We start from the raw sequence: 19,130 nt of genomic DNA, 5'->3' as shown, positions 1-19,130 counted from the left end.
GTTCTCCCTGCAGTCTGCCTGACCTGTGCTGACTCTAGAGGCCGGTCTGTGAAGTCTGTGTCTCTGTCCATTCTCTGTAGTTTCTCACCAAAGACCACACCTCCAGCATTTACCCAGCTGGGGATTGTATGTAACATATGTGGATTTGAAGCCATAAGTCATATTGATACCTTTATAACTCAATGTCACAATCTGATCATAAAGAACTGACTTATGACTTAGTTGGAACTACAACAACAAGGTGAGTCCCTCTCAAATAACACTGCGGCCACTAGTTTTCAGTTTCCGTCAGTCGCACTCACATTTTTCGGCCGAAAATATAAATATGTGAAACGTAAACATGACCATGAACGCATGCATTGAGCACAGGTTTCAGAAAATGTGTTGCTTCCATCTTATTTCATGTTTTTCTTGAGTGTGATGTCGTGGCAAAGTATCACTATACCTTGGACTTCTACTTTTCTACAATGAATGAACATCAAAGTTATAATTGCTACTGCTTCCAATCTATTCATGGGTTTCAGAATTATGAGAAACTAGGACCGTTGCCATTGTGGTTAATGATTTAAAATAATTTATATCACTCAAATGGAGAAAAGTCCTCAAAACGTTCTGTAAAATGGGACGCTGAAACCTGTAAATACACTATAAATTCATCATTATGACAAAAATCCTATTATCCTAATTTTTTCATAGGTTTGACCAGGGTGCGACTTATACTTATATTTATACTTATATACTTATACTAATACTCCGGAGCGACTTATATGTGATATTATTTATTATTTTCACACTTGCAACCACATTTAATACTCCAGTGCAACTTATATATGTTTTTTTCTTCTCTATTATGCATTTTTTGGCTGGTGCGACTTATACTCCGGTGGGACTTATAGTCCGGAAAATACGGTAAACTAAAAGATCACATCACAGGTAAAAATATGAATAATCCAGTCCGTTCGATGTTTAGCGATAAATAAATTTGAGTACAGAAATATCTGAAATGATATACCCCAGAGTCACGTGACCCTGCCTCGATAAGAAAGTAGTGTACTCTGTGACTTAACACGCTACAGAATCTGCTAAAGAAATATCTATTTAGCATCAAAACACTAACAATAATTAAGCCACCGTACTTCTCCGCTGTCTCCCAAAGTATTTTCAACACACTTCTTTTTGTAACACTAATGAGACACAAGCAGCGAGCAGCTCCAAACCTCCCCTCGCTCCGTTCACCGCTGCTCCGCAGAGACCTCGCGCTTCAGAGTCCAAACTGCACTGAAATTACCGCCGCCTCTTTGAACGTCGAGCGCATACAAATGAGAAGCTGGTAGTCCGGGTCTCGCCTCACTACTCCTTACACCTGCTGCACCTGAATCCTCAACACAACAGATGTTCGCCTGCCGTCTCCGGGTAGTTAGTAGTTCCTGGGATGTTGTTACACTTGTCTACAAATACAAAGTACCGCAGGGTCTCTTGTTCTATAGGGAGAGACAGGACGTTCCCTTCATTCATGCTTAGGTCGTAATATTTACAATAAATATAATATCGTACATGTTTTTATTGTATTTATACATGTATTTATTCATTCCCCATGTACGGTTGTGGTAAACTACAGCTAGTTTGTTGTTCTGATGACAATTGTAATTAAGTGGAAATATGTCAAAAGGTAGATGATATTGTGAATGTTGTTTTGAAGATATGCAAAATGTGGGTCAGGTAAATACTGTAAAAAAAAAAAGATATAGATGAATAATTGAATAAATGCCACAAAAGAGCTGACCAAAAATGAAAATGAATAATAGTTATGTTGTAAATGAGGGTTAAAGGGGTTTCATTTCACAGACATTTCCCATCTGTCTGATAATTAAACCTCAAAATGTATACGTTTGAAGTCATGTTTTAACACATTTCTGTTGGATTGACATAATAATATCTGATTATTGTTATTAGAAAATTATACATAATGTTGGTTTTGGTTCTACAGTCAACTTTGGGTTGCCAGATTCTATGATTAAAACCCATTTTAACAATTCTAACAATAATCTCAAAGCATCTGCCTATGATTGTGATGTATTCTCAGTATATGACTGCTAATGGATTTTATTATATGATTATTGGCCTTCAAACATCCCCTTGAGTACTTTTGCTTAAGAACTTAAAATGATGCCTTTGCATAGAAAACACACTTCACTTTCCATCAGCAGCTCTCCACACACTTGGAATCACTATTTATTGGCACAAGGAGGAATGAACCATAAAAAAAAAAAACTAAGCATTAAGAAACATTCCCTTCCCTTAAAGGCGCAATGGACGATTTTCCGGCGATTTGAGAACGCAGGCGGACTCCCCCGTGCGGACTGACACAACACACACGTGCGTTTGTTTATTAGCGCGACGGATCGCATCTCTCGTCTCCCGTAGATTTCCGTCTTTCTCTGAATCAGCTCGAACTGTCTTTCTCCGTCTTCATTTTGCCCCGTACACTAGGGAACTATATTATGATAGATCAATGCGCTTAGCCACGTGGAAACGTGGGACGAGCCACACGAGGCTGCAGGTGAGCGGTAGGTGCGTTTTATGATTGATACGTGGCAGGACTAATCGGCAGTCCACGCCACGAGGAAATGAGACTCAGATTTGGGCAAAAAAAATTGTCCATTCAACCTTTAATATAACAACACATAGAGGCAGAGAGGCTCAGATCGACTCTGTCACAATGACTTTTGGATTTAAAACTACACAGGATTTCCACCTGTGACATCATGATTCAGTAAACATTGAAACGGAGTGATTTCTGAGGCTCAGAGCACGACAACTTTGTAAACAGGAGTCATTAAATTAAGCTAAATTCAACTCCAGGTAGGTTTTTGAGGCGTGACTTCTGCTACAACATGACTAAAAGCTCAAAAAAGTCCTTTGTGTGTCTTTTAAACCAGTAGAAGCACATGTTATAGCTGTGGGACTTTCCAGGATATCGCTGTAATTAAGAATGATTAAAAGCACTACGATTTGACTGATGGAGATTTTGATCCTATAATGAGAAAGCCAAAGTATTTTCAAAGAAGCTGTGGAAATAGGAACCTTATGTGCAGCAATTACCTCTGCCTTACAATCCATCCATGCTTATGCAAACAGAATGGCAGCCGGCAGTAAAATCATCTGTCATAATTTATAGTTTTATTCCACCACATAACGCCGTAATGGCTTCTCCTCTACATAGTTTATGATGGTGACTCCCTGCAAACTTACATCATGAGATTTCCGCGGAGCGGCTTTATACTCTGGATTACTGGTGGGCTATGCATCATCCTAAATATACAGTTTGGGTTTGGGACAAGATGGGATAGTCGTTTTGAATGGATTATTTGCTACCAAAAGCCATAACTTAATGTTTGAGGTCGGGTAAAGTGAGCAGTTTAAACAAATTAACCATATCCTTTTGGTCTACAGGACGCAGCATTTCATTAGTATATAGTTTAGGTCGGTAAATGCAGAAGTTGTTAGAACAGCTCAGCACATAAAAAGATAAAAATGCAGTACTTACATAAAATTGACATGTTGCCAGTGATCCCCATTAAATAATATTTAAATATTTAAATTATGCACATGTAGATGCTAATTATCCAGCAGGTACTCCTTTATTTATATATGTTTATTTAAAAGGGGACGGTGCATGTTAATTAACGGGATTCTATGTAAATATGCTAGATTTATGCATCTTCCTGACAGGCTTTTCCCATGTCACACTGAAAGATGGCGACATTATTCCTCTTTCTTCATGTTTTTTTATTCATTTGCGTGGAACTGTTTATGTTAATGGACAAGCTTGATATTGAGTAAAAAACGGATGAAAACATACACAATCTTTACGGAAATTATTTTAAAAGAGAAGAGTGCAGATATTGTATTTTTCGGACTATAAGTTGCACTAGAGTATAAGTCGCGCCAGCCTAAAAATGCATATGAAGTCGCACTGGAATATGAAATGCAGTTACAAGTGTGAAAATAACAAATAGTATCACATATAAGTCACATATAAGTCACATATAAGTGAGTATAAGTATATAAGTATAAATATAAGTATAAGTCTTATAGTCCAGAAAATACGGTAATTACCTTTACATTTCGTTTCTGAGCCAAAGCAGAGGCCTGTCTCACATCTTCAGGAAGGCTGTAAAACTGAAACGTAAAAGTTGTGTCAATAATGATGAAACGGCAAAAGCAGTTCAACAGATCAATATTGAATAAGATAAAAGCTGTGCATACAGAGCTGCAAGAAGTGTGTCCAAAGAGGAGTGCAGTAACTCAGATATTCCCTGTCTCAGTCTTTACTCCATCCGTTGAATGCTTAAATCTATTTGTCCAGCGCAGATTGACTGACCCTTGCTTGTGTTTGGCAGCGGCGTGCCCGGTCCTGTGCAGCGGGAACGGGCAGTACTCGAGGGGCCGCTGTCAGTGCTACAGTGGCTGGAAGGGCACTGAGTGTGACGTCCCGGCCAATCAGTGCATCGACATCCACTGCGGCGGCCACGGCATCTGCATCATCGGCGCCTGCATCTGCAACACCGGATACAAGGGGGAGAACTGCGAGGAGGGTGAGGAAGCGCACCACCAACTCTAAGATTCCTAAAGTAACATTGTATATGATCTGCAGGTAAAGGCGCCCGGTGTAAAAAGAGTTTTTTCCAATGACACAGTGACAAACTAAGCTCTTGCTGCATCTGAACTGACGTTAGCAGATCTTTTTCACACAGTTTGACATCTCAACCCTACCATGCAACTTTATTTTTATTCCTTAAACCCTAAGCGCCAGTATCTAACATTTTAGCCCAAAAATTGATATGTTGTTGTTTTTTTATGTTTTTATTACACAAAAAAACTTTAAAAAACATGTGTCCTAGCTGCGAGTTAGCTTGCCTCTCCACAAACCTAGCTCTAACTTGGCCTCCTCCAGCTTGTTCCAAACTGTTCCTTTGGCTGTAATGGCCTTGCCGCCCTTCACAAAGTTACATACTCTTACTTTACAGGACAAAATATTTGGAATTATTTGTTTTGTATTGGTCTTCAAACATGTGCTTTATCTTTGCTTTGGCATCTCATGTTTTAGAATGTATTTTTTTTTTTTTTTTTATTACAAAATATCTTCATGTTACTCTGGCGTTTCTCATGCCAAGAACTGATTTTGGGCTCCATCTACATGCGTCAGAGGGAATTGCATACGCAAGGTGAACAAATGCTAGCTTGCCCTCGACATAATAACGTGATTGTGCATTGATATAGGAATTAATATAGGAATATAAACTACAAATTAAAAAGTTAAAAGTAATGTAAAGCTGATATCCAAAGATAAGATTTTCCATACAATATAAATGCTTTTTTACTGATAAAAAAGTATTATAAAAAAAAAAAAATTGCCGCAATCTAATGCACTTTTTGCTTTGATACTAAGTCTGAATAAATGCAGTAAAACCTATTTCTGAAAGTCAAAATAATGACCTTTATGTTTTAAATGTTTTTAAATAATCTTAGCCATATTGAACTTTCTTCCCCATTTAATGATCTGAAATATTGAATTAAATATTTTCCAACAAATAAGCTAAATAAGAATTTCTACTTGGCATGATCACTATAAATATACAAGCATGGAGCTGAAGAAAGACTGTGGTATTTGTCACATTGTGTAGACTGAGATCTACTTTCTGTTTCCATTGGAACCAAAAATCATGTCCCCATCAGCTTCAATATTAGATCGACGACATGCTTTTCAGTTAATATACACGTTTAAGGTCTTGTGAAGAATTATGATTGAGATTAGGATCAGTTCAGACATGAGTTCATATAAAAAAAAACATGGAAATCAAACTATTATTCCCCTCCATGAATAATACACCATTTTGGCAAATTTCAGCGATCTCCCTTTCTATTCCCACTGCTCTTGAGTTCCTCCGATACTTTCTCTTTCCTGTCTGTTATCTGCAAAAGCAAAACAGCCAGTGGTCATTTCCATGGCCAGGAAAAATCAGATAACCCAATGATCTGATCTGATTTTTCAGTGTGTGTTTACATGCACAGGAGAAAACTAAATGAGGGGATTTTTAGAATAAGCATTATATTTCGAAGACAAACAAAAATGATTTTTATAACAGCTTTTTTCAATCTTTAACATTTTTTCTTTCCTTTTTAACTTTTGACACATTCTTTGCCTCATTTCCCTTGACATAACCTTCTAAAGTGTGAACGGTACGAAATTAGATTACTGGCATCAGACATTTCGATAATCCAATAACTCCATAAATACTGACCCTACATCATTCTTTTTGGTCATTGCTTCATTGACTCCCCACCGAAGTCTATCTACTCATTAACCGCTCGCCTCGACTGAACATCTCACGCCTGCATCGCTTGTATTGAATTCTTGTCTCGCATGCAATAATCAAGCTGTTGAAATGTTATTTTTGCTGCCGAGTGCAGCCAAATCAAATGCTTCTGATTTCACTGGTCAAACATTTCATAACTGCTAGCTTTGAAAAAAAAAAAAAAACTTGTTCCTGCGCAATATCGTCGCCGTGGCGGAGGTGCTGACTCGCGCTCATTTGTAAACGCAGCATTGTGGCGGCAGATTCATTTCCCACCGAGGCGTTTGCGAGGCGGAGAGCGAGACTTTGATTGCTGACAGGTCCTTGGCTAATCCTGAACTGCAAGCCGCACTCCAGAACTCATTTCATCTGCGCTGATCGATGCTAATCCGCTGTTTGTCTATTGCACACACGCCGCGCACTCCCATCGACTGTGACGCCGCGGAAACGTATGGCGGCAGTGGCGAGATCGGAGTTGAACTCGGAACGGGGCAACGTAGGAGTGCGAGTACAAATGTTTATTCGCTTTTTGAAACGGTGGGCGAGTTTTGTTTGTTGAGTTCAGTGAGTTGTAATGTAGCTCCTCGTTGTGTTGGAATTATATTAAAGAACTCACGCAAACTTATAGGAGTTGGGCTTTTTAATTACAATTTTCTTTTAAATACTTTGATAGTTTGCCTTTTGGTATTTGTTATTTATTGAATGCATATGGTCTGCCAAACTAATGTGATTTTTTTCCTCAATGTGATAAATTAGGTCTAAGTATGCGAGGGAGATGACAGTAACTGAGAGTTTCTTGTTTCTTGCACATTTGTTTTTATGAATTGTCTGGGTTTTTTGGCCAGCAATTATTAACAGAGTAAAAAGGATTGAAATTAACTCATATAACAATCCTGCATATTTACAAGTATATGTTTTATTGCATTTTTGTTGTTTTTAAAGCATTGTCCCAATATAAAAGCATTTTCTTTATAGTATCAGTACTGTAGCTAACCAAATAATTATCAATGACGGTGTCCAAACGGTGTATTAATAGTAAAAATGGTTGAACTCTGCCTAAATTATAGATCAATGCAGAGTTTTAGGGTGAATATTAATTTTCATAATTCTGGGGAAAATGTCCTGACAGACACAAGAAGAGTTCTCTGCTTCATCAGAACCACACCATCATTATATGTTAATTTAATCCCTTTAATCTATGTATTTATGATATTTGTTTTTACACAGTTTTCAATTAGATTTTTTCTTCTTCTCCACTCGCAAAATGGCTTCCACGGCAACAGAAAAAACGTTCTCTCTAGTCTTTATTATAACTCATTGCTTGAGTTTGTGTGATCTTTCACTTCGTCCTGTAGTGGTGCAAAAAAAAAGGTTTCCAAGGTTGTCATCTGGAAAAAAAATTGTAAATCGACAGTCGACCGTTGCCACTGTTACTTGAAATCAAAACCTATTTAATTTTTATTTAATTTTTATTCACCCAAGTTCAAAGAAAATGTGTTAACCCAAATAATTACTGGAGGAGTAAAAAGTATTTGTCAAACTAGACCCAAGTACTGGCTAATACACAACATCTGATTAATTATCCAAAGTATGTGACTTTTGAGGTTGCCTGCTCGTCTCCATGGAGATTGTATTGCTTTGCGTGAAATTCTCGCAGAAACCCTAAACTTACTGTTCTACCGTGTGGCTTTGAACATATCTATCTCCATGCAAATAGCCACAAGGCCAGTTTGCAGGTCATATCTGCCAACAGCACTGTAAGAATGTCTGTTTTTCTATTTATTTTCTAGAAATAAAAACACCTACACTTCAAGATGGATAAGTCAGATGCCGGAACATTCCAGGCAAATCTCTGTGGTGGCAGAAAAGTTACATAGTGCACCTTTAAAGTAGAACTAAGGAACTCCCCCTGCAGCTTGTAGTGAAATAAATAAAGTCATAAAGTAGAAACAAAAGCTTTTATTTAATTTTTTTTCCCCACACTTTTTTCTGTCTTTCTTTATCATAATAAGACAGACAAAAACATCGCCCATTATCAAATATTTAAAAAAAAGCCAGGGTTTCTCAGGAGAGTTGTTGTTGTAAGGATGGTTCTCTGCCTGGAGACAGCATGGGGCGACAACGGACACTTCAAATGCCCCGAACATACGCAATTAACCATAATAGGGACTTACAAAGACATTTAATAAGGTGAAAATTTTACTTAGTTTTGCTTTAACGTAGCCCGTCACAACATTCAAATAATATGCATAGATTTGACCTGCAAAGCTTTAGTCACTTAGTAAGTGTACTTTAATGTACTCTTTTGCAGTGATGGAAAGTAACAAAGTACAACAGTTAATGTACTGTACATGAGTAAAAATGTTAGGTATCTGTACTAAACTTCAGTGAATTTACAATGGATACTTTTTTACTTTAACTTTACTCCTAGAGCAGCAATCTGCAATTTCCACTCCACTACATCCATTTTAACTTTTTTTTTTAAATATAGTTTGAGGGGTATTTTAAATACTGTACTACTTTTCCACCACTGCTCTTTTGAACATGAAGTACACAAATATTATCTTGGCTCGTTCTTGTCTTCCAGGTGTGTACAAATGCAAACAGATTGTGCAAATGTGCTCTGAACGGCTGCCCGGGCCAATATGCAAATGAATGAGATCCCACAGGACAGTAACCAGATTAGTTTCAGATTAACTGGTGCTAATCCTCAGTGGGTGTGTCCGTGGACAGTGAGAGAGCGAGAGAGAGAAAGCAGGAGGGAGAGCGAGGGAGAGCGAGAGAGAGCGAGGGAGAGCGAGGGAGAGCGAGGGAGAGCGAGGGAGAGCGAGGGAGAGCGAGGGAGAGCGGGAGAAGGAGAGAAACTGAGAGCGAGAGAGAAAGAGAGAAGGAGAGAGAGAGGGAGAGAAAGAGAGAGAGAGAGAGAGAGGGAGACGGGGGGTAAGGAGAGCGGGATAAGGAGAGAAAGGGAGAGAGAGAAAGAGAGAGGGACAGAGAGGTAGAGAGAAAGGGAGATGGGAGAGGGAGAGAGAGATGGGGGTAAAAGAGGGAGCAAGGGATGGTGGGAGAGGGAGAGACAGAGAGTGAGAGAGAAAAAGACAGTGTGAGAGTGAGAGAGAGACAGGGGAAAAGAGGGAGCGAGAGAGAGCGGGAGAAGGAGAGAAAGTGAGAGAGAGAAAGAGAGAGGGAGAGAGTGATGGGGAAAAGAGAAAGCGAGGGAGAGTGGGAGCGGGATAAAGAGAGAGAGTTAAAGATACAGTGAGAGAAGGAGAGATAGAAAGAGAGGACAAGAAAGAGAGTGTGAGAGTGGTAGAGGGAAAGAGAGGGACAGTTATAGAGAGAGACAGATGAGGGAAAGAGAGACAGACAGCGAAAGAGAGACAGACGGCGAAAGAGAGACAGACGGGGGACAGAGAGAGAGCAGGAGGACCACTGGGGTCCTCTGGGTTAATCCCATTTGCAGCTGCTGAATCTCCATCTGAAGTTGATGTTCAGACCCAACATGGGACAAGTTTGAAGTGAAAGTCGTTTATTCATTTCATTATTCACTCCATTAAAGGTGCAATGTGGAACTTTTCTGGTGGAGGGTTTGACACCTTCTAATCTCCATGGAGACGTTAAAGTTACTGTTGGAATCTTGAATGGCGATAAAGCAGGTCGTCACCACGGAAATAAGCAGGTGAGGAATAAAGTCTGGCGGTAATGCAACACTTGGATGCCAACCGCCATAAAACAACAACAACAACAACAACAACAGGTGACGCCATAAACATGTAAAAAACCAAAACAAATCTGTATTAAAAACTGGTAACGGTTTGTGGCTACATTTTACAAGAGTACGAATCGCAAACTATTTTAAACGATTCAGAAATCCATAAAGCAGTAGTAGGATAAAATATGCGCTACACAAATAGTTGTTTGTAGGATTTGAGTAAATACTCGCCTGACCGTGACTAGTTGTATTTTGATAATAGTAATCGTTGTCCTTTTTTATGGCAAAAACAGTGGCATTCTTAAATTAAACACTTTATTTATTCATATTCTCTATCTAGAAGCCTTCAGTCACAATATGTCACCTTTCATTTAGTTGATAATGTATTTAAAAAGTAAAAAATAATACTGGTCGACTACCAAAATAATATATTTGTTACCAAATTTAAAATAACAAAAATAAATTCAAAAAGTATTTATTCCAGTTATGTTCTTTGTCACAGTGTGTTTTTTGGTTCCTTTTAGCAAACCCTCCTTTTACCTGCGTAACACACCGGGCCAGGAAGCATCCAATCAGGTTCGGCTGCCTGTAACGCTCGGAAACGCAAACACAAACCACGCTTGGGTACGAAAAAAAAAGAAAAAAGCCGGGCCGGAGTCATTCACATCGCTTTGGCTAACAATGCCAAACAAACCGTGGCTGATATCATTAAAACATGTCCAGCAGGGCCAAGTGTGTGAACGAATCCCCAGAAATATGACTTTGCATATCGGGTAAACAAACTACAAAGGTGACGCTAACAGGATCAGCTGGTTCGTCAGAACTAAATATTTTAAACATTCGGAGCGCCTTTCCATGGTGTAATTGTTCCGCTCGGGCATAGCCGCTGTTGTCTCGACAGGCGTCAAAACCAAAAGTGATTCCATCTCTAAAAGCGAAGAAAAAAGACGCACACATCCTTGCTGTCTTAACAATTGCATTGCTAAAAATACATATATATATATATATATATATATATATATATATATATATATATATATATATATATATATATATATATATATATATATATTTGGTGTATTTTTACCTGTTGTACACATACATTATAGCTTTACACCAATCAAGCAGGTATTTGTGGTGAAAACCTTGAAAAATCTGTAGAAAATGACAGGAAGTGACATAAAAAAACTAGGGGCATTCACTGCAGTTAAAGTCTATGCATAATTTACACAAACAAAAAACTGTTTTTTTGTTTTATTCTAAACAGGAATTCATCCAAATAAAGTTACTTTAATTTATTTGTATTTCCATCCATCCATCCATTTTCTACCGCTTGTTCCCTTTCGGGGTCGCGGGTGTCAAATAAAAAAAATGCAACATTAAATATGTTTTTGCCCAGTGTTTGCTGGGTAATTTCCAAGTGTAAGGTCATCAATTACAAACAGGAAGTGAAATTATAAACCTAAAAAGTTGGCTATTCTGGGATAACATTGTTATAATTTAAAAACAAATTGTAAACATGTTTATCTTAACTGCATTTTACGTGGATGAGTCATCCGACCTGTCATAGACACCACGCTTTAACTCATTGACCTGAGTTAAAGCTGTATACTTTATTGTCTCCTTTGAGTATTCCACAGTATACTATTAAAATCACATGTCATTTATTCCACTACAAATACCTGTAAAAGCATGTATTCTCTCTGTGACCTGTAACTTACCCCGGTGGTGTCTCTGTGGCGAGATGCGTTCAATGCCACACATTTCAAGCAGAGACGCCACATATTTTATCTAAACGTGCCTTTCTAAACACCCAAGGACACTGAGCAGAACAATAACAACACAAAGTACAACTGTGGATTTGAAGAGAAATCACAGCATCGCCTCAGATAAATCTAACAAAGGGTCAAAAAATATAAACAATGCATCAGTTTAGTGTATTTGATCATTGATTACATTATATACATATATACATATTTAAAAGGGAAGGGAAAAGGAGGAGCACAAAGGGAATATCCTTAAGCCTGCACTGAAAACAGACGACATACAAACAACTAAAGCTGCATTCAACATTTGTCGTTGTCCCAAATCCTAAATTGAGACTATTTTAGACCTGATGTGGACTTACGGTATGTTTATCTTGTTATAGTCCACGTTTGGTCCTGATCTACTCAAGGTTTAGTCCTGGTCTAGTCCTAGTTTAGTCCTAGTTTAGGAGTAGTAGTACTAGTACTAGTAGTAGTAGTAGTAGTAGTTGTAGTAGTTGTTGCAGTAAAATACGTCAACCTTACCAGAGACTTGACCGAAAGAGTTTAGGCTGAGGAAAAAAAATATAAGTACCGTATTTTCCGCACTCCAAGGCGCACTTAAAAGCCTTTCATTTTCTCAAAAAACGACAGTGCGCCTTATATGTGGATTAATTCTGGTTGTGCTTACTGACCTCGAAGCGATTTTGTGTGGCACACGTTTTGTTTCACTTTATGCGCCTTATAGTCCGGAGCGCCTTATATATGAAAAATGATCGAAAATAGACCCTGTCAATGTAATTGACAATCCAGTGCCCCCTATAGTGCAGGAAATATGGTATACTTACAACGCCTGCCTCTATTTACCATTAAAAACACAAGAATTCCAAGAAAAAGCAGCATGTCTCCAACACAGACAATAATTCAGATCATTCTAGAGTGCTCTAGTTCCTTTTTTGATTGATCATCCAGCTTGTTCCATATACTAACCCATTACTTTTTAAAAAGTAGTTCTGGACTTGATTTGTTTGAATATACTTGTTCTTCTAAGGTCTCTCTGTTCAAATAACTTCTGTATCCAGGAAGGGAACTTATTATACGCCTTATACATCACAATCAAGTTAAGAAACATAGTATTTGTTAATTCAGACAATTAACAAGTCTCACAACCTTCTTTTGGAGTAAAAAAATAGGATTAATGTTAGTTTTGTAAGTTTTCCTCCACACAGTATGGAATAAATGAACTATTGCACATTGTCGTCTAAGAAAAGGTCACAAAAGTATTGATCGTTGGAATATTTGCTCGTCCAGTTTGAAGGTGCATAAGCTGCCCTTGGACTGGTTCTTTTTTAAGTTACTGTTGCGGGAAAATCCTTTTTATCACAGCCCCAGAATCGACGCTCCTCGACTATGGCAGATAAATACCGTCCCAATTTGAAAAGGATTGGAACACAGCCAAAGGAGCGAGGACAAAGTGCATCGTTTTTTTAATGTTTGTCCTAATCTGCACGAATCTGAGGCATTTGAGTTTCTCTTGCCACTTTTCCGCTTTCAAAAACGAGATGCACCGAGATAAGGAGACAAGAGAACAGAGGCAGTGATTACAAAGGAAATGGCCCTGTTCAAACCTTCTACAGAGGTCCAGAGTTTACAGAGATGAGCGGTCCAGAAGAGAACAAGATACAGCAGCATCAACGTATATCTAATACGTGTATAATGACGAATAAACTTAGAAAAGATGAATGAATTATGAGTATTTGGAAGGATATTGGTGAGAGTTTTCTGGACAATAATCAAAAAGGAGTATTTACTGCCCATTGTTGCACTGTAGTTGATCTGTGCATTTTCAGGATTCTCAAACCCGGTATCGATACTAGGGATGTCAAAATGAATCAAAAATCAGGTACCAATCAATACTAAATACTAGTATTCAAAAACTAGACACTCATTTGGTCTAGTATTGATAGAAAACGTCACATGAACAGGACAGAGTTTGAACTTTCCTGAGCAGTTTGAGAATGATTTTGAGCTTTTAACGGATAAAAAGACAACATGTTATTGAAATTAGAGCGTTTTTTTAATTGTGGTATTGAAATTAGTATCAAGCCTAGTCGTCAGTATCAAATTCGAATCTGAAAACACTGGTGCTGACTGAAAAATCAGAAATTTGAATTAACATACTACAATACATTGAGGTTTAACATTGGATTTGCACGTTTTAATCAACGCCAAGACTTTTGTAAAAGTTAGAATTTCTTTGACTGTTAAATCTAATAATATAGGTACACATTCTTTGACATTTTATAAAGAAATCAGTTGAAATGACTGAATCTTGAAAGTTTACACACATTTCTGACAGATTTCTTTATCATTTCTGACTCAATCCGTTTTAAACTGATCGATAATGGGTTTTACTGTCTATCCGGCAAATGTCCGCCAAACGCTCGCAATTGACTAAATCCATGACAAAGAAGTTATAAATCATACAAGGCAAAACACCTTTAAAAAACCCCAAATCCCACTTTTCATTTCCATGCTTGTTCATGATATATTAACACAGTATTCTCCACAGAGCCTGTCGAAACACCAAAAGTCTGTTTGTGATATTTTTTGGCTGTAAACCTCTCGAGTAAACTCAGATTATTAAAGGCATTTCAACATCTTCATTTTGAACTTGTGCAGCTCTTTGCGTCGTTCCTTTTTACTCTTAAATGTTCTCCATTGTCTTTGAAAGTGGCTGCAGGCTGGAGTGGGCTGAGCCGAGTCCCACTGGGTTATTCCGTTTAGCGCTGTGCTATTTTAAAACATCTTTCTACCCAAGTCTATTCCATTGGTCTTCTGTAAAAAGCATGAATTTAAACCCCCAAAAAAAGAAATGTCCTCATTTCTACATCTTGTTACAGCCTGAAACGTATTGAAATCTCTCAAAACATCGTCAGAAATATCTCAGTGTCATTTTTACTGTGTTTGACGCCACAGCAGCAGAAACATCAGCCTCCTCAGCCGCTCCTCTTAACACCTAATACTTTCTCCATCACTGCCTTTTCGTTGCACCTGAATGAAACCAGCAGTGTCTTTAAAGCAGCAGTAGGTCAGGTTTCACGCCGCCTGCTCGTCTCCATGGAGATGTTATTGTTGTTTACATCTCTTCAAGTCTTAGAAACAGGAAATAGTCCTGCAAAGGGCTTCATATATAAACCTTAAACAAACCTTAATCTACTGTTTTATTCATCGGCAGTGGTTTTATAACAGTTTTCACCCTCTGGAGATTTTTGTTTTCCCCTTTGTGAGTTCCACATTGACTCGTGTTGTGTTTGTCTCCCTCTAGTGGACTGCATCGACCCCAGCTGCTCGGCCCACGGCGTGTGCATTCATGGCGAGTGCCACTGTCAGCCGGGATGGGGCGGGGCCAGCTGCGAGATCGCCAAAGCCATGTGTCCTGACCAGTGCTCGGGCCACGGCACCTACAATGCCGAGACCAACTCCTGCGCCTGCGACCAGAACTGGACCGGCCCCGACTGCTCGCTGGGTACGTGAGAAGCATGTCACCTGCTGCTGCTGCCCTCGTCGTACTGTAGTTCAGACGGATGTGATTGACAGGCGGATAAACCAATTGCATCCGTCTGTAGCTCTGCAGGTTCATTGGGTGTGATTATCAGGCGGATAAACCGATCACATCCGTCTGTAGCTCTGGGTGTGATTGACAGGCGGATAAACCAATCAGAGAGACGCATGGTTTGATTGTGTAAAAACAAACATGGTGGTTTATGAGGAGAGACAAAAAGTAACACTGCAGATTTCAACAGAATGTATATATTCATTTAGTATTTGTTTGTAATAATAATAAAATAAGACACAATTACAAAAACAGGAGAACCTCATATAGACTTTAACCTTTATTTAACCAGGTAAAACCCAATGTGATCGAAACCTCAGTGGATCAGGAATCTATCAATTTGAAACTTCTTCTGTAGTTTATGTATATACATCTATAAATATAAGAAAGGAAATGAGTTACAAGTTGTTCATCATGGAATGGTTTGTGAGCCAGGTTGAAAACATTTGAGTCAACTAGGTCAGACTGAAAATTGGCCGAGAAATTCAAACTTTATCAAATGTTTTGGTTCAAAAACTTGAATAAATCTGGCTTAGAATTAGACATCAACACTATCCATCAAACTCTTATTATTTTAAAGTTTGGTGCGTGTAGTAGGTGTTTTGATGTTTAAAATAAAACCTATTTAGATGAAGATTGGGCAATTGTGTTGTTTGCAGGTGTTTGTGCGTTGACAGCCTAAACCGACCAAAACATTAGTTTGACAAATTAGTTTTGCCTTTAGTGGCTCACCTTAATCTGAGGTTAAAGAAGTGCGATTGACTTTCTTTCTAACTTCTCAAGAGCAATTAACCCAAATCCAGCAGTGATTTGTGAAGCTATTTAGTTGACTGGAGCATTTTTGGACAAAACTGATCCTTAAATAGCATTGTTATTGCCTCGCTAGATTTAGTTAAAAACCCACACACACTATATTTATCAGATTGTACACTTGCAGTTGTTTCTTTCAGTGGCTGATACTTTTTTGTGACCTTATATGACCCGAGTAATGTCCGAGATTTACTAAACACAAAATGTATGTTTTCTGAGCATTTCCACACGTTACAGTAAACCTCATTGAGCCCATCTATTTGAACCAATATGCAAATGCAAAACAAGCCGTTGCCAAGTGATTCGTGCTGTTGCCGTTGGATTTCACGTCTCGGGCGATGGTTTTGTACACAGCCAGTTCCCATCGCTCGCACGTTATCTGCTGCTCCATCTGAAAGGTCAGCAACCGCGCCAAGGGGCCAAAATGCCGTAAAAACTTCACTGCGATCCTCGACATCTCAGTAAAACTGCACTGCTCTGGTGTCAAGATATCCGAGCGTCGAGTGAAGGAGACGGAGCGCGGCTGTTACAACAGTGGGAGAAAAGTCAGATGAGAAACAAATGAGAGGAGCGTTACTGCCTTTGGGTGTTGTTTTGAAGATGCAACAAACCATTGACAAGTTATATGAGGTCAATATGAATACGGTAGCTAAGGATTTGGGAAAAGTATCTATCGTAATTTTTCCTGATTGAAATTGGACTTCGATTTGCAATTTGCGTTTTCAGATTCAGTTTTAAGTTCACATTTGTGGAATAGACTGAAATAAGATCTTACAAACGATGTGTTTCAGAACAGTTTGTACGGATCTAAACTGCAGGGTGAGAAAGTAGTTTTTTGTGCAGAATAAGAATAAGTTTGTGGAGGAAAATTTGAAAATTGCAGCCTTGCGATTAATCGATTGGAGCCCTAAAAAACAGATATGTATTCAATAATGGTGGGTTTCTGGTTCTATTTAGTGTCACTTCAAAAACATTCTCTTTGATTCAATTTACCTATTTAAAGTTTGTTGGAGATTTTAAAAAAATCTAATCTAAAAAATTCCAAAAATCCCCCAGAAATGTGCACAATGTTTTTGTTATTTAAATGATATTATCACAGTTGACATTGACTAATTTGTGTATATCAATTAAGAAATGTATCAAGATAGAAAGATAAGTTATTAATCCCGAGGGAAAAACAAGTAATTTTATCAAAGGAAATGAAGTACATGTTAAAGCCCCAAATGAAGTACGGACTTTTCATTTTTCACATAATTCCCATGTTTATAAACTTTATAAATGTTACTTTGCTTTCATATTTACTACAACTACATATTACACAAAAATGCCAGAATAATTTTCTGTTATACATACTATTTATTATTATTTTCAAAAATGTATCCACTGTATATAATCCAAAATCAAGAGTTTTCTTTTCTTATTTACACTAATGTATATTATTTGAACAAACTTAAACAACTTTTTAGCATAATTTTTTCCCCCCATTTATTCGTTTGTGGTGTTTTTTCACTTTTATCCAAATATTTGTCTAGTTATTGAGTCAATAATGCATAACTAATGACATACATTAATTAAAAAAGAGAGGCTTTAGCTGTGACTGTCCTGTAGAGGGTCATGTCATCTTCAGCCCCACGTGTCCTGTGTCTGTGGAGTGACAGTTTGAGTCTTTCTCAGCTCTTTTACAGCGTTTCACAAGGACACGCTTAGACTGTAATCCTGTGGGCTGAACCCTATAGTTGTGTCTTTACTGCATCATAAAGCAACGCTCCGTGGCACTGCTTTACAAGACCAGAGAACGAGAGAGACAGGGAGAGAAAAGAGGGACTGAAGAGAGTAAAAGGAGAGAAGAGAGAGAGAGGAATGAGAGGGAGGCTGCACTGCAAAACAAATATGCAGACTTTCAAGTGTAGGTTTTATTTTAAGTTCACACATTAGCATATTTTCTATGCATTACTGACATGTTTTAAAAAGAATAAGTCTGTGGTAAGGGTTATTTATTTATTTATTTTTTGTCTCCATTTGGCAAAAAACGAAAAGCATTGTGTTGAAACATTGTGATTTGTTCTGTAAAATAAATCAAATGGAATTTATCGTCTGCAATGGAAACGACTGAAAATGAGAGGAAAACGAGACATAAATCTTTAGTGAAATTTCCCAAACAGTTATTATAAAGTGCTATTTCTTCCCTTTTGTGGCACATTCCTAATGCGTTGTGAAAATATCTGTAGAGAGTTGAGCTGCACACCAGAGGATTTTCACTGTTTCAAGCGGAGGAGAGCGCCAGTGTCACGTGTTCGCTCTTATTTAGAGCAAAAATCGAGAAGAAGCGCGTGTGGATTAAACCTGCTCATAAGAACCACAGCAGAGCATGGTATTCACTGCAGCGAAAGAGTCTGTAACTGTCACTGCAGCGCTGATGAAGTCTGAAAATGTCTCCACAAACTCTCTGTTTGTGGAGACACCCTAAAGTTTTAAAGTCGTCACTAGACAACGGAGCCTTAAATAAGACAAAAAGTTAGAAAAGTGACGGAATTAAGTCGTATTTATCTTAATTTTAGAATAGTTTGAGTAAGTTTTGTTATTAACTCAAGATAGTAGCATTGTTTTCTCATTTCCAGGTAGAAAAATACTCGTCTTTTTGTTATTTTAAGTAAAACAAGATATTTCACGCTTGTTCCATTGTAAATCTTACTTAAAATATACATAAAACTAGATAAATACTTTTTTTTTTAGATGGTCATTTTTCCAGTGCAGCCCTGATTGGCTGCGGTAAAGTTGCTGGAACCTCACAATTAATTATTTCGAGCTGCGACCTGACAAATAATCGTAGCAGAATCACGTTCATCCCACAGGGATGAGGACTTTCACCGCGACTATTCTATCTAAGT

General features: G+C 38.1%; 1 protein-coding gene across 9 annotated transcripts in view; it reads left to right on the top strand.

Moving 5' to 3' along the window:
• Positions 1 to 19,130, top strand: part of LOC140377613 (teneurin-3) — a 470,016-nt gene that overhangs the window by 300,920 nt on the left and 149,966 nt on the right. For all 9 annotated transcript variants that reach the window (XM_072463087.1, XM_072463086.1, XM_072463085.1 and 6 more), the window contains 2 exons: positions 4,404 to 4,598; positions 15,145 to 15,345. In XM_072463087.1, the coding sequence (XP_072319188.1) occupies positions 4,404 to 4,598; positions 15,145 to 15,345 (396 nt within the window). The remainder of the gene's footprint in view (positions 1 to 4,403; positions 4,599 to 15,144; positions 15,346 to 19,130) is intronic.

This window comes from Eucyclogobius newberryi, unplaced genomic scaffold (assembly GCF_026437365.1).
Source record: "Eucyclogobius newberryi isolate DKJ021-1_F unplaced genomic scaffold, fEucNew1.0.hap1 SCAF_4, whole genome shotgun sequence".
Classification (NCBI taxonomy): domain Eukaryota; kingdom Metazoa; phylum Chordata; class Actinopteri; order Gobiiformes; family Gobiidae; genus Eucyclogobius; species Eucyclogobius newberryi.
This window is presented reverse-complemented; position numbering and strand designations above follow the sequence as displayed.